The sequence below is a fragment of the Cannabis sativa genome, chromosome 4 (genome assembly GCF_029168945.1).
Source record: "Cannabis sativa cultivar Pink pepper isolate KNU-18-1 chromosome 4, ASM2916894v1, whole genome shotgun sequence".
In the NCBI taxonomy this organism is placed as follows: domain Eukaryota; kingdom Viridiplantae; phylum Streptophyta; class Magnoliopsida; order Rosales; family Cannabaceae; genus Cannabis; species Cannabis sativa.
In genome coordinates this window covers 687,871-701,570 of record NC_083604.1, presented here as the reverse complement: position 1 = coordinate 701,570, position 13,700 = coordinate 687,871, and the positions used below count along the sequence as shown (strand labels likewise).

General features: G+C 32.3%; 3 protein-coding genes across 4 annotated transcripts; all 3 read right to left on the bottom strand.

The window, feature by feature from the left end:
- Window positions 1–239: 239 nt before the first annotated feature.
- On the bottom strand, window positions 240–2,709 carry LOC115712326 (palmitoyl-acyl carrier protein thioesterase, chloroplastic-like). The gene is made up of 6 exons (XM_030640602.2): window positions 2,332–2,709; window positions 1,872–1,987; window positions 1,542–1,655; window positions 1,260–1,428; window positions 1,103–1,171; window positions 240–628 (listed from the first exon to the last, which is right to left on the bottom strand). Exons 1-6 carry the CDS (start codon window positions 2,707–2,709, stop codon window positions 248–250), a joined length of 1,227 nt encoding a protein of 408 aa, XP_030496462.2. The 3' UTR covers window positions 240–247.
- A 2,509-nt stretch (window positions 2,710–5,218) lies between these two features.
- On the bottom strand, window positions 5,219–7,910 carry LOC115712583 (pentatricopeptide repeat-containing protein At1g22960, mitochondrial). The gene has a single exon (XM_030640883.2). It carries the CDS (start codon window positions 7,743–7,745, stop codon window positions 5,598–5,600), a length of 2,148 nt encoding a protein of 715 aa, XP_030496743.2. The 5' UTR covers window positions 7,746–7,910; the 3' UTR covers window positions 5,219–5,597.
- Window positions 7,911–9,017: 1,107 nt separating this feature from the next.
- On the bottom strand, window positions 9,018–13,437 carry LOC115714496 (origin of replication complex subunit 4). 2 transcript variants are annotated; one of them, XM_030643221.2, is made up of 16 exons: window positions 13,136–13,434; window positions 12,914–13,004; window positions 12,773–12,829; window positions 12,256–12,303; window positions 12,061–12,111; window positions 11,918–11,961; window positions 11,776–11,839; window positions 11,572–11,658; window positions 11,281–11,372; window positions 11,086–11,167; window positions 10,839–10,924; window positions 10,622–10,731; window positions 10,058–10,150; window positions 9,906–9,970; window positions 9,687–9,830; window positions 9,018–9,247 (listed from the first exon to the last, which is right to left on the bottom strand). In XM_030643221.2, exons 1-16 carry the CDS (start codon window positions 13,243–13,245, stop codon window positions 9,200–9,202), a joined length of 1,272 nt encoding a protein of 423 aa, XP_030499081.2. In that variant the 5' UTR covers window positions 13,246–13,434; the 3' UTR covers window positions 9,018–9,199. The 2 variants fall into 2 exon arrangements, with proteins under 2 accessions (XP_030499081.2, XP_060969105.1); XM_061113122.1 differs by lacking the exon at window positions 9,018–9,247 and having other exon boundaries at window positions 9,304–9,830; window positions 13,136–13,437.
- Window positions 13,438–13,700: the final 263 nt, after the last annotated feature.

The window sequence follows — 13,700 nt, the reverse complement described above, 5'->3', positions numbered from 1 at the left end:
TCCTTAAAATTTATGTGAGATCACGTAGAACTACATTATATACCATCATGTAAAAAGAATAATGTTACAATTTATCAATATACTGAAAATAACAGATTTAAAACTCGATAATTTTCCTACTCCTTTTCAAAGTCTCTTTCATTTGACTTTAATTCGGAATGAAAGGATTCACTTTGACCGTTAAGATATCTCTATCTCTTTGCTTTCTTGTTCTTGTTGACATCACCAGCAAAATTTGCTTTCAGAACTAATACCAAACTCCATTGAAGAAGTGGCGAAGAACATGATCAAAGAAGAAGAGAATTTGAAGCAGAAGTTGACCGAATCGAAGGAGATGAGTAGACTTAGAAGGCTCTATATGATCGATTTGGGGAAGATGAGTGTACCTAAATGGCCCTATCTCAAAGGACCCCGTGAATCCATTGTTTTTGAGAAATTCAATAGCCAAAGTATTTAGTAGATTGTTATGATTATTATCTTGATTTACTCCATGTTTAAGTAACCCTCTTCCATCTTCATTAGGTTGACAAAGGAATTGGACTATGTCCCTAGTACTCCCACATTCCCTTTTGTATTCTAGGGTTATTTTAGACAATTGGTAAGACTCTGAAATGGCATCCGGTATGATCTGTGAAACGAAATGAAAAATGAGTACTAAAGATTAATTATAATGAGAATTTTTTTTACAATTACCCTGTTTTTTTTTTTAACAAAACACGAATCTATAATATTTTTAATATTTTTATAAGTTTGAAGTTTTTATTTTTACAAAAATTAGAACACTTGTTTTAACATCTATGTTGTTTGCACGTTTGTTTTCATGTTGCTGCTACATTTAGAATATATTTTTTCACATTGCTTTCTATAAAAATATTTTTTTTTAAAAAAATTAGTTTGTCAATAAAAATGTACAAAAAGTATCATTTTAAATACTTTGTGTATATGTCCTTATAAAATGGTTGATAAGTAACATTGTTGGAATGTGAAAATCTAGTTTAGAAAATAGTTTATGGTGTATAGTAAGAAACACGAGGTTTCATCTAAATTTTCACTACAATTGACTCTCTTACAATAGTAAAAATGAAAAATGGCAAATTTTTACCTCGAGCATCCATCTTACATACTTGACATTGTTCACATGGTGGTTCATGTCCAAATCACTTCTCTTGGGCTACAACAAAAGGAAAAGTTATATGAGTTGATTGAGTTGGATCAAGAATATGGTTGATTAAGATAAGTTTTGGTTATTGCTTTTTTACCTTTAAGTTGGTGTTCATGTACTTAGCTTTATCATCCAATTTGACAATTTTGTCAATAACATCTTCTTTGATAGCTTTTTTCTCTATGAACCAAGGCGAAATCTCCTCCCTCACCTCTTCTGGAATCTTCGAGAGTCCCCTTGTTTCTCGATTCATCATCACCCATGTACTGTTTTATAATTTTTGATTAGTACTACATCAATAAATGATTGAATGAAAAAAATTGATAAAAATAATTTTCTTACAAAATTTTGAGAAATCTTTCTTTGACGATATTTTTACCTAGTTCCACGAACTAAAATATGGCCGGTGTCTTGATTTCGAATTAGCCAATCTCTTTGCACTCCATTGTTCCCTGATGCTCCAATCCATGTATGGATTTCCACTCTCTCTCCCCTGAGGAATTATACATAAATGTGTTAAAAGTTGGTACAAAATTTTGAACTTGTGACTTTCTTATACTTAAAAATCATTTTTACCATTACTCTAAACAATATTATTTAACAATATTTTACCAAATTTATATTTGTATTAAGCTCGAACAAATAACTTAAGATCGGCCTTACATGGGGTTTGTGTAGCTTCACCAAGAGCATAGTTCATTGGACTTACCAGATTGGATATTGTTCAATTTGAACTTGCATTCTTGAAACAACCCATATGAGATTGTTTCTCACCATTCCATCACTCATGAATCCTGACATCCCTACATGATTTAATGCTGCTTCCTATAACACCAAAATTAAAACTCTTAACAAAATATTATTGTGAAAACTACTTCTATAAATTACTCCAAAATAGAATAGAACTATCGAAAGTAGAGCAAGACTACATTCGAAACCTATATATACATAAGCATATTCAGGATCGGCTCTGAGGCTAACTAGGTCTTAGTTAGCTACTCTTTAAAAAAAAATGTGGTATGTTCAAAAATTACTAAAAAAATGTATTTTCAAAATGATTTCTTTTGCCCCTGGACTGGGTGGGCCCTAGGTTTGTGCCTAATTCACCTTAGTCCAATCCCGACCCTGAGCATATTAACATGGCAAGAGTTAGTATTGTGTGTTCTCACCTGAAGACGATTAAAGATACTTTCCATGGTTGCAATTTTATCAGAATCAACTTCGTAAGATTTAATAACAACAGTCTGTCTGTACCCTACTCCTCCTTCAATTATGATCTCTTGGTGAAAAGGGTCAACTACATGCTTCTTTGTTGGGGTATTCTCTTGAATTTTCTCATCATTGAAGGATTCTTTTTTAGTGACAAAAGTCAAAGAGAAAGAGCTTGGTAAAGGACCAATTTTTAGGCTAAGTTTATGATCAGTTTGAGAGCTTGAACTTCCATTAAAATTGATGTTATTAAACTTTTGAACACTTGGGTTTTGATCATTGTCCCTATTAGAACAACATCTTATGGCATTGAATGGTGGAAATGACAAAGCAGACATTTTTTCTCTTCTTCTTTTTGGTATGTAATTTGAGAAGGTTTTTGTAACAGAGTAATGGGAAGTGAAGTGTTCTTTTATAGCTAAGCAATGGACGGAAGTGCCTAAGAAAATTTGAGTAAAGAAAGATATTTTATGAAAGATTTTTCATTTTGAAAGATATGGCTTGTTTTTTTTGGTTGTTGAAAAGTGGTATTTCATAGGAATAATCAAAAAACTTGGACAATGTGTTTGAACTTTTTGTTGTTGTAAAGTACAAAGCTCTAGTGTGTTGTTTAAGTTATGTAAGTAAAGTGGATTAACTTAAATTTCAAGCATTGTATTGGTATTGGGTATCAGTAGTGTCCAACACTATTTATAAATGGTATCTTGCGATCGATTAGAAATATTCTCTAAAAGTTATTAATAAATGAAATTATATAGAATCCGATATTTACTAGCACCAATAGCGATATGATACATAAGAAAATACTTGGCAATATTAGTGCCTTTTAATATTTCTCTAAAATTTATTGTCTCTAAAATTAGAACATTTGACTTCTTCAAAATTTCTGTCTTTATTCCTAATCCACATATAGAAGGCTATTTAAGATTTTTCTCTCTCGAATTATGACATATATATTATTGTGTCCTCAGAACTTTTCAGTCTGTTACAAATGGTCCCTGAACTATTCGTAGTATTGTAAATTGGTCATTCTGTCAAGTTTTTGTACATGTGGTAAATGGATGTTTAACCAATTACCATATCAACGCCAAGTGTATAATTTAACATTGAAAAGTATAAAAATTAGGCATTTTTAAAAATCATTAAATTAAAAATCTAATTAAGAAAACTACATAAAACTAAATTAAAAAAATTAAATTATTTTTTTCAAATTAGTTACACATGTGATATTGATATGGCACTGATATGGTAACTGACTAAACAGTCATATCATTATTTTATTTGACGTGTGTGACAAAATTTGACAGAATAATTAATTTATAACATTGTAAATAGTTCAAGAACCATTTTTAATGACTGAAAAATTCAAGAAGTATAAATAATAATTCGGATGAGAAAACTCCTAAATAGCCTACGTATCATACATTTATATATTTATCATGGTGACAATTATAATGGTGGTGAAAACTAGAGTTTTCACTATTCTGTCTATTGATAATTGTTTTTCAATGAATTTAATAATTTTTATACTAAGAAAATTCAGTAGGATCTAATGTCAAGTGACTTTTCTTTTCTTAGAATTCGGACTAAATAGTTTGGACATAACCCAAAGTAGTTAGAAGAAAACAAAGTAACTTAAAAACTTATGTCTCTAAAATGAGAACATATAACTTCTTAAGCCACTTTTGTATTTATCTTTAATCCACGCATATTTATATATAATAATATTTTTAGGGCTCATTTGGTGTATCATAATGTATTGTAGTGTATAGTATTGTGTTGGATTATATTGTATTATATTATATTGTATTAGTATTATTTAATACAATGCTATGTTTGATATTGATTTGTACTAATAAGTCGTGTAAAATTATAAATTCTTTACAATAAATTCGACTCCAATACCGGACTCGAACCGTGACCTGTACCTGGACCCGAACGCAGACTCAAACTCCGAACCCCGAACCCTAAACCCAAACCCAAACCACGGACTCGGACTCGGGTCGTAAACTCAAAACCCAGACCCCAAACCTAACTTGGTCCTGGGTTCTGGTTCAAGTCCAAGTTTGGGGTTTGGGTCCTAGTTCAAGTCCAGGTCCGAGGTTCGAGTCCTCATTTAAGTCCAGGTCTTGGTTCAAGTTTAGGTGCTGGGTCAGGTTGGGGTTTGGGTACTAGTTCAAGTCCGGGTCTAGGTCTTAGTTCGGGTTTGGGTCGCGGTTTGGTCTGGGTTCAAGTCGCGATTCGAGTCTGGGTCCGGGTTAGGAGTCTGGGTCTAGGTCCAGGTCTGGGGTTTGGGTCTAAATCTAGGTCTGGGGTTCAGGTTTTGGTCCAAGTTCAGGGTATGGGTCCGAAATTTGGGGTTCGGAGTTTGGGTTTGGGGCTAGTTCTAGGTCTGGGTTCGATATGTAGTGCGTAGTGTGCGGGTCGAGGGGTCTAAGGTCTGGGTTCGGGGTCCAAGTCTGGGGTCCGAGTCTGGATCCAGGTTCATGTCCAGGTCCGAGTCCATGTCCAAGTTAAAATTTGAGGTCTGAAGTTCGAGTCCAGGGTCTGGAGTTAGGGTGGGGGTTGACCCTAGAACTTTTGTAAATATTATAATACAAGTTAATACTAGTCATTTGTTATGTATTAAATAATACGACTCACATTCTATTAAAATTTATGGTCGTAATAATTAACAAAATATAATATTTTATCTAAATATAATATTATTTGTTATTTTATACAATACTATACAACCTACTAAACCATCTCATATATTACATGATCTCAAATGTGATTCATTTTTCTGACATTTTTTCAATGAATTTATTAATTTAATAATATTTTTCTTGAGAAAATTGACTAGGATACCACTTAAATTGTTTGTAAATCTCTATGCACAAAAAGAAAACATGACCTCAAATTTTGCTAAGTTTTGAAATGTAATGTGGACAGCATTGTCATTATTACATTGATGAGAATTTTACAAGTCAAAATTCAGAGAGCTATATAGAAGAAAAGACATAAATTAGTTAAGATGCTTTTAGTATATTCTATTAACAGACTGTAGAAACCTAGGCTGGTATGATCTTTACTAGGTTGGCCAAAATCTAAATTACATAACAAAAATGTGACTAAAAATCTAATTTAGCATCTCATAAAGAATCATTGTAACTAACACAATAATCGACATTGTTGCCTGTCAGTTCGGGTTCATCTTAGAGTTGATGAATCAACAGTTTCTTCACTACAAAAGAACTTGATTCTCAAGGTACTCAACAGCTTGCTGCATCATATAGTCTTTGTTCAGTTTCTTGAAAAGAGCAGTGTGTGTATGAAAATCAGGTTGAATTTCTCTATCTAACATCACATTGTATAATCTCATGGCCTCTTGCCAATTGCCCATGTCACAATTTTCATTTATCAAAATAGTGAAAGTATACTTATTTGGTACTATTTCTTTGTTGAATTCCATCTCAACAAATAATCTATAAGCCTCACTCATTCTCCTTCCTTTGCAAAAACCATTTATCAATGCATTGTAAGTAATCACATTTGGCAAAATACCTTTCTTTTGCATCTCTGAGAAAAACATAAAAGCAAGTCTTAGACTACTTTCTTCAGCTGCAAGTGTGTGAATCAATACCGTATAGGTTACAACCGAAGGCGATACGCCTTTCTTTACCATATCGTAGAATACCTGTATAGCCATTCTTATATGTCTACTTACCAAAAGAGCATGAATGATGCTTGTATATGTGATATGATCGGGGACGATTCGATCGCTTATCATATTCTGAAATGACTCACAAGCTTCTTTCAAATTTCGAAGTTTACAAAGACTGCTCACAAAGATATTGTAGGTGACTAAATCGGGACACACACCCTTTACAAGCATTTCTTCTTGGATGCTAAATGCTTTCAATGTGTCCCCGAGCGAAAACTCGCCTGCAATTAGTGTATTGTAAGCGTAGCCATCGGGCACTATGCGTTCGCGCAACATCTCATCAAAGATTTCCTTTGCCAATGATAAGTACCCTGCCTTGAGACATCCATTCACAAGAATTGTGTAAGTAAAAACATCGGGGCGAATTCCTTCATCGATCATTTCTTTCTTGACCGATCGAGCAGACTCCAAATGCCCCATTCTGCAAAAACCATCTATAAGAGAATTATAAGTAACAATGGTAGCAACAAGGTTCTTACATCTCAACTCATCAAACATAAGGAGAGCTTCCTTCATTCTTCCCAACTTAAAATACCCATCAATAAGAGTATTATATGTTACAATATCCGGCATCAAATTACACCTCAACATATCGAAACAACACTGTCTAGCCTCATCCATTCTTGCCCATTTACAAAAACCTGAAATAATCGTATTATAAGTTACAACACTAGGCAAAACACCTCTTTCAATCATCTCATCAACAATCCCTAATGCCTCATCAACCAATCCTTTAATACAACAACAACGGATTAAAGGATTATAAGTATGAACAGAAACTCTTAATCCCAATCTCAACATCTCACCAATCAATCCCTTGGCTTGCTCAACTTCTCCATTGGAACACAACCCATTAATCAAAACATTATAAGTAACATCATTACCAACAAAGCCTCTCTTCTCCATAATTGGTAATAACTCAAGAGCTTTGTTCACTTCACCTTCTTTACATAAACAATCCAACATAGTATTATAAGAAACAATAGTAAATTCAATCCCTAATAAACCCATTAATCTATAAACCTCATTAGCTTTATCAAACAAATTCTTATCTCTAAGTAACCTTAAAACCCTATTACAATTCTTAACATTAGGAACTAAACCCCTTTGAGTCATTTTCTCAAACACCTTTAAACATTGTTCAATCATTGATTTCTTAGTATAAATCCACAACAACAAATCAAGAAGCTTTAAACTAATCTCATCAGAACAAACAAACCCATTAATCAAAACATCAACAATTCCAATCATATTAACACTAACCGCTCTTTCCATAACCGAATAAGCCGAGCTCATCATACCGTTCTGAGCAAGAATTTCAAGTATAGCACAAAAGGAAAATTCTGAGTATTGAAATTCAGATTGACCCAAAACCCATCTGAATAATCTCAAAGCGATTCTGGGTCTTTGGTGAGAACAACGGAGGACTCGTACGAACAACTCGGGGTTGAGAATAATGGGTCTGAATTTAGGGGAGACCCATTTGGTGGAAGAGGAAAAAGCCCAGGGCTTTTTATCAATGGTGGTGAATAAGAGGTCTCTGTAATGGGTTTCTGAAAGTGAGGAGTGGTTATAGTGAGGGAGTGAAGAGAAGAGGTGAAAGAGAATGAGAGAGAAGGAATTGGTGGGAAAAGATTGAGCTTTTGAAACCCTAATGGAGAGGTTCATTGAGGAGAGAGAGGTAGAAGAAAAGGTTGGAGAAGTAAGGTGGAGCTGAGTTCATTACTTTTGAGAGGAATATGGCTATGGCGGTAGAGCTTGAAATCAGTGATACTGTATACTGTGAAGAAAGAGAGGGAGAGAAGAGCAGAGTAGTCAAAGTCAATGACACATGGCAGTACCTAATTGGTCTAAATTCTTTATTTGTTTGTATGTATTATAAAATTTAAATATACCAATAAAAATAATACAATAACACGTGATAATAACTTTACACTTAACTATATTTATTTGCAAACAAAAATTAAACTTATCAATATTTAAAATTCTGACCCGATTTTGACACTCCAACCTGAACCCAGACCCTGGCCCCGACCCTAGCCCTAGACCCTAGACTCGGACCCCAGCTTCGAACCCCAAACCCTAGCCCTGTCTCCATCCCGAAATTGACTTAAATAAAATTAAAAAATGAAAATAAAAGTGAATTTACATAATACACTTTTATTTTCTGTTTTTAAAATTAAAAAACAAAAGTAATTATAGAATATATTTTTGTGATTAAAATTTTAAAAAAAAATAATAATCGCTTTACCAATGACCACCTTATTTATTAATTTTTATACTAAAATAGCATATAAATCTTATTGTATACTTTTTAAATAAATTAGGAAATATTTCATATGAGTATGAAAATAATTATTATTTTCCATACCCTATAGCCTTTCTCTCTCGAATTGATGTCAAATGTTTTGTCTCGTGACATGCCTACTTATTGCTACCTAGTTTAGAATGAGTGAAAATGGCGAGTTCACGGTTAATGTTGATGTTGCAGTGGATTTGAAAAAAGGGTAATCAATGTCCGCTTGAGCAATGTGGGGGCATCGACCGCTAGGATAATAGATATTACATTTTAGTTAAGATCAACGAATTGAGTAGCACATTACATAACAAAGAATGCCTTATTTGACAAGGTTTTTGTTGAATGTGAAGGAGGTGTTTGATATTCCTCTCCTTTGATTTGTAGTCTTATATTGGTTATTTTGTTTTGACTATTTAATATTTTCACTTTATATTTTTACTAAGTAAATTGAGTTTTTGTTGAAATATTAAGCACTATGGTGCCTTTTAACAATTATAACATGGAGTAAATAGAGAAAAATTATAAATATGTCTCCTATAATGTATTAGATACATAAATATTAGAAATTCTATCCCTCTTTTTAACATTTGACACAAAAATAAAGTATTACTTCAATCATAAATCAGCCCAAATTCTACAAATTTTTACAAAATTGAAAAAGTTTAATTGAGTAAAAGATAAATAATATACATAAGTTATAAGTATGTTATATAACTTAAATATTATGTTGACATAAAATCTTAATGCATAATGTGGATAAAAAAATTCAAGATCAAACCAAAATAAAAGAAACATGAGATTAATATTTGATATTTCATCATCATCATCTACGTGAGAAGAGCTCACCAGCCAGTAATTTAATAAGAATGGCCTGTAATTCAACACAAAACAATTCATAATAACAATCAAAATCATCACTAATTGTTTTGTAATCGATTCAAACCCCATTTAAGGCTTCAAAAATTACTTTAATAACTTGATTAAATATCATACTGTTTAATTATTATCATTTGTGTACATTCAAAATAAAAAACTTCCATTAAAATTGTTTGTTTAGACATTTTCCGAATAACTAATCATAGGTTCTTCTCTCTATTATGCTTGTTACTAAACTTGTTAAAGAGATTAAATATAACTATTAGAGATTGAATCGATTAAAAACATATTATGAACTCTTTATTAACATATAATATTGGCCTATTCTAATCCTGACAACTAAACTAACTTCAACTGAAATAAACTTCATGCACTCTATTTGAAACCATAATGAAGATATTCAGATAAGGAACGAGAGAAGGAGAGAAACTTACGGGACTGGAACGAGTTGATGTCAGTGCCTGATGTAGTTCGTGGGAAGAGACTAAAAGCTTTACTGGACGAAATTCAATGGACTGATTGTTTCCTCGGTTGTCTGCAAAACTAATTAATTCACGTCGTAAAAGGTGCTCGAATGCCTGTAGTAAACACAACAACAATGTCATAAATAATGAATTCTCATTAGAATACTTGGCTTATATAGCAATACATACCCTTAAGCAAACGTTTTGTGCATAATAATCTGAAGTCTGGCATGAATCGTGCACGCTTTTGTACTCTGCCACATACCATACACATGTAAGTATAGTCGAAAAAACCAGTAGTAATTAGCTACAACTCCAAAACTCATATGAAACAAGTTTACCTTTCATTATGGAATTGAAGTTGTATGAGTTTTGTTCTTTAATTTCCATCCTCCTCATGCATACCAGAATATATAGTTCCAATATAGAACAATCTGTTTCCACAGGTCGAAAATGCAATCGATACCATTAATTTTGATTACATTAAACAACAGGGTTAGTAGTTAAGGGACTACGGGGAAGTGGAAGAATAAAAACAATAGGAAAAGATAGAATTTTCACTCAAACATATAACTTTCATTCGTATCCTACATATCATCTCGAAAATTTCGTTTAAATCCTTCTGTGAATGAAGCATTAAATAGTGAATCGGTAACCAACCATACCTGTCTTTCGCCAAAGAAAGAATATACTTTCATAAGCTACATTTGTCTCCAAAATTTTGATTAAAACCTTTACTCATCCTTGAACATATCAATTCATATTTAGCTTAAAAGTTTTCATAAAATGAGAGATAGAATTCTAATTTTAGTCTCTCTCAAATGCATATTGCATCAAATGTCTATAACATGTTCTAACAAAGAAAATGCAATTCCATACAGGTAAGAGAATCTTAGCATTTCTACCTTTTATGCATTCTAGCTTTGGCTGCCTTTGCATAGTTGATAATGCGGTTTTGAAATTCTCCAGAGATAAGAATCCAGTTCCCAAATCCATATTGGAAACAGCACGAAATCTGGAATCATGACCGTGCAGGGTGAGTTTAGTTCGAACAAAATATGATATGTAACGGCAAATAGACAATGAAACATCTGAGCTTCCAAACGAAAGAGACGAACTTACAGAAATTTCAACAAGGCATTGACGGTGGAATCAATATTCGTACATGTAGTGATAATCTCTTTGAATTTTACATCTGCTAAAATATTCTACGCAATGTCAAGGACTTCACCGGATAAGAACAATATATCAGTAAATTAGTTACAAATGATTATTACTAATGAGACCCATTAAGTCATATCAAAAGGCAGAATCAACTCCAGGCTCTGAAATTTAGTTAAAAGTGATAAACTCTTCGATTTAAGGATACTTGTATCTTCTCGTTGAATTCGGTAACATAGTTTGGGGGGAGGGTTGACTCTGTTGGCAATAACAAAATATGCTCCAATAATCTGTGGAAATCGAATTTAACAAAATCAAACAAGAAGAATTTTATATCAGAATTGTCAACTACATAAGAAGAATCTGCCTTAGCATCCAAGAGTCTCATACAATAAAACATTACCTATGCCATTCCTCATTAATAGAAGGAAGGAATAATAATTTTCTATGTGAAAAGCGAGATCTTACTCTCTTTTCCAAAAGCTGATCCGCATCCTACATCATTTTCAAATTCTTCATCAGTTGAAACTTAATGAGATGAGACCTTATTCTGGAAATGTAATCTATCCGTATTAATAACAAAAATGATAACATAGATCACCGCTCGATACATACTAAGCATCGTTTATAGTAATTTGTAATACTGGTATTTTTTATAGCATAAATTGAAGAAGAAGTAAAAATGGCAACATACCAGCCGGCAACTGATACCGATAACAACAGCCTGTGATGATACTGACTGCATTGCATCCAGCAAACTATAAAGTAATCTCTGTTTTCCCTGCAAAGACTCGAAATAGAAAGTAATGTCTCAACAGAAGATTCAAAGCGCAATTTTCTTCCAACACAAGGCTCTGCAGCAATGAGAAACAAAATGGGAAATGATGGTGTGCCATACCTGAGCAAACAGATCGAATTCATCCAATATGAAAATAATTGTTTTGTGAGCTAATCCACACTCTCTAACAACAAAAAACCATACAAAAAATTCAATAAATATTTGATAAGACATCACACCTAAAGCTAAAATCTTTGCTCACCGAAGCATGGCTAACATGAACTGGGAATTATCATCAAACGATGCCTGTAAAATTATTATCAAAATCAAGATTTCACGCATTATTTACTTGTGGGGAAAAAAAAAAGAACACCACAGAGATCCCAAACAAGATATGCACGTTACCATTTTTGAAAACAATAGCTGATTCTCGACACATAATTGTCTAGCTATTTCCTGCATGATCGAAAGGGAAATTAAGCAACAACAAACTCTTTAAAGTAAACATATGACAATGTGAACCAACTCTTTAAGTTTATATTTTTTAGAATATTCAGCATAAATTGTTATCAAATTAAGGAGAAAGTAACTGGATAAGACCTTGAATGCGCAAATATCATCATTGTGCAAGAGTCCACTTAGCTTAATCTGAAACACATGTCAATAGCAAATTAGATTATATTTTTGCATTCCATTTTCAATAATGTATCTCTTAGGTGCCGTTTGGTTTGAGGTAATGAAACGAAATAGAAACAATTTTTATTCAATTTTTTTGTTTGGTTGCATCTTAAAGTATTAGAATGTCAGTATAACCGAATGACTTTTATATCATTTTAGTGGAATCACTATTCCAATTTGAAATAGAAGAAAAGACCAATTCTTTTAATAATTTTTTTTAAGTATTTTTAATTTGATTCCATTCCATTCCTATCATCATTCTCACTCTCATTCCTATTCCTATTCATTTTACTATTATTCCTACCAACCAAACGCCACCTAGTGTATATTTCTTAGTAGTCTTACATTCCCACATAACCAAAAAAAATGAAAAAAACATAAAAACAGGAGAGTTAGATGAAAGCAAAATATCAAAAATAAAAAAGCCATAAAATCATACCACTGTAATCATATCTGGATATTCTAGCAACAAATCCCTGATAACAAGCTCCAACACCTAAAAACACAAATAAAAAATAACTTACTAAAATAATCAAAATTGAAAAACCCTAATAAAATCAAAAACAAAAGATTAGCTTACTGCAACTTTTCCAGAACCACGAGGACCAAGAAGCAGAATAGAGTTATTACAACCCTCGATGACCGAACTCGACACTATGAATTTCAATTTACTGAAAAAATTAAGAAAAAACTCAATTTAGGCAAATGAAAACGAAGCAGAATATAGTAATTTTTACTAAAGTTATCTATTTTTGAAAATGTAGTGATTTTATTTTTTTTTAAACAAACAGAAAATTTTGACCTGTAATTTGAATCGGGAGAGTTGGAGAAAGAACTGAAGATAAAAGAAGGATCACAAAGCCTGCTCCGCAGAAAAATCAGAGCTTTCTCCGCAAAATTATCTCTTCCCATTGAAATCGAACTTTGATTCGAAGAAAGTTTGTTGAGAATAAAGTCTGTTGATTTTCTTTTCTCTGTAAGAGAGAAAAAATGGCGGGAAAAAAGAGTGGAGAAGGAGGGAATGGGGTATTTATAGGCTAATAGAAGAGTGGGCCGAGGCCAGAAAAGCCCAATAGAAGCCCATTTAAGAGGGATAATTTAAAAAAAAATACAAAAATTACAAAAAAATACAGTTTGTGCCGAGTTTTCAATATTTTTAAAGTTTTTTAAATTTCATTTCCATAAAATACGGTTTTTTGAGGTATTTTTATGTTGTATCCTTGTTATTTTGTTGTTAATTTTTTTATTATTTATTATACTCTTTTGATGTTATTTTGAAGTTATTTTCTTGTTACTTGTATGTAATTTTCTTATTTTTTTTCTTATATTTTATAGAATACCGTAAAAATATATAAAAAAAAATGAAC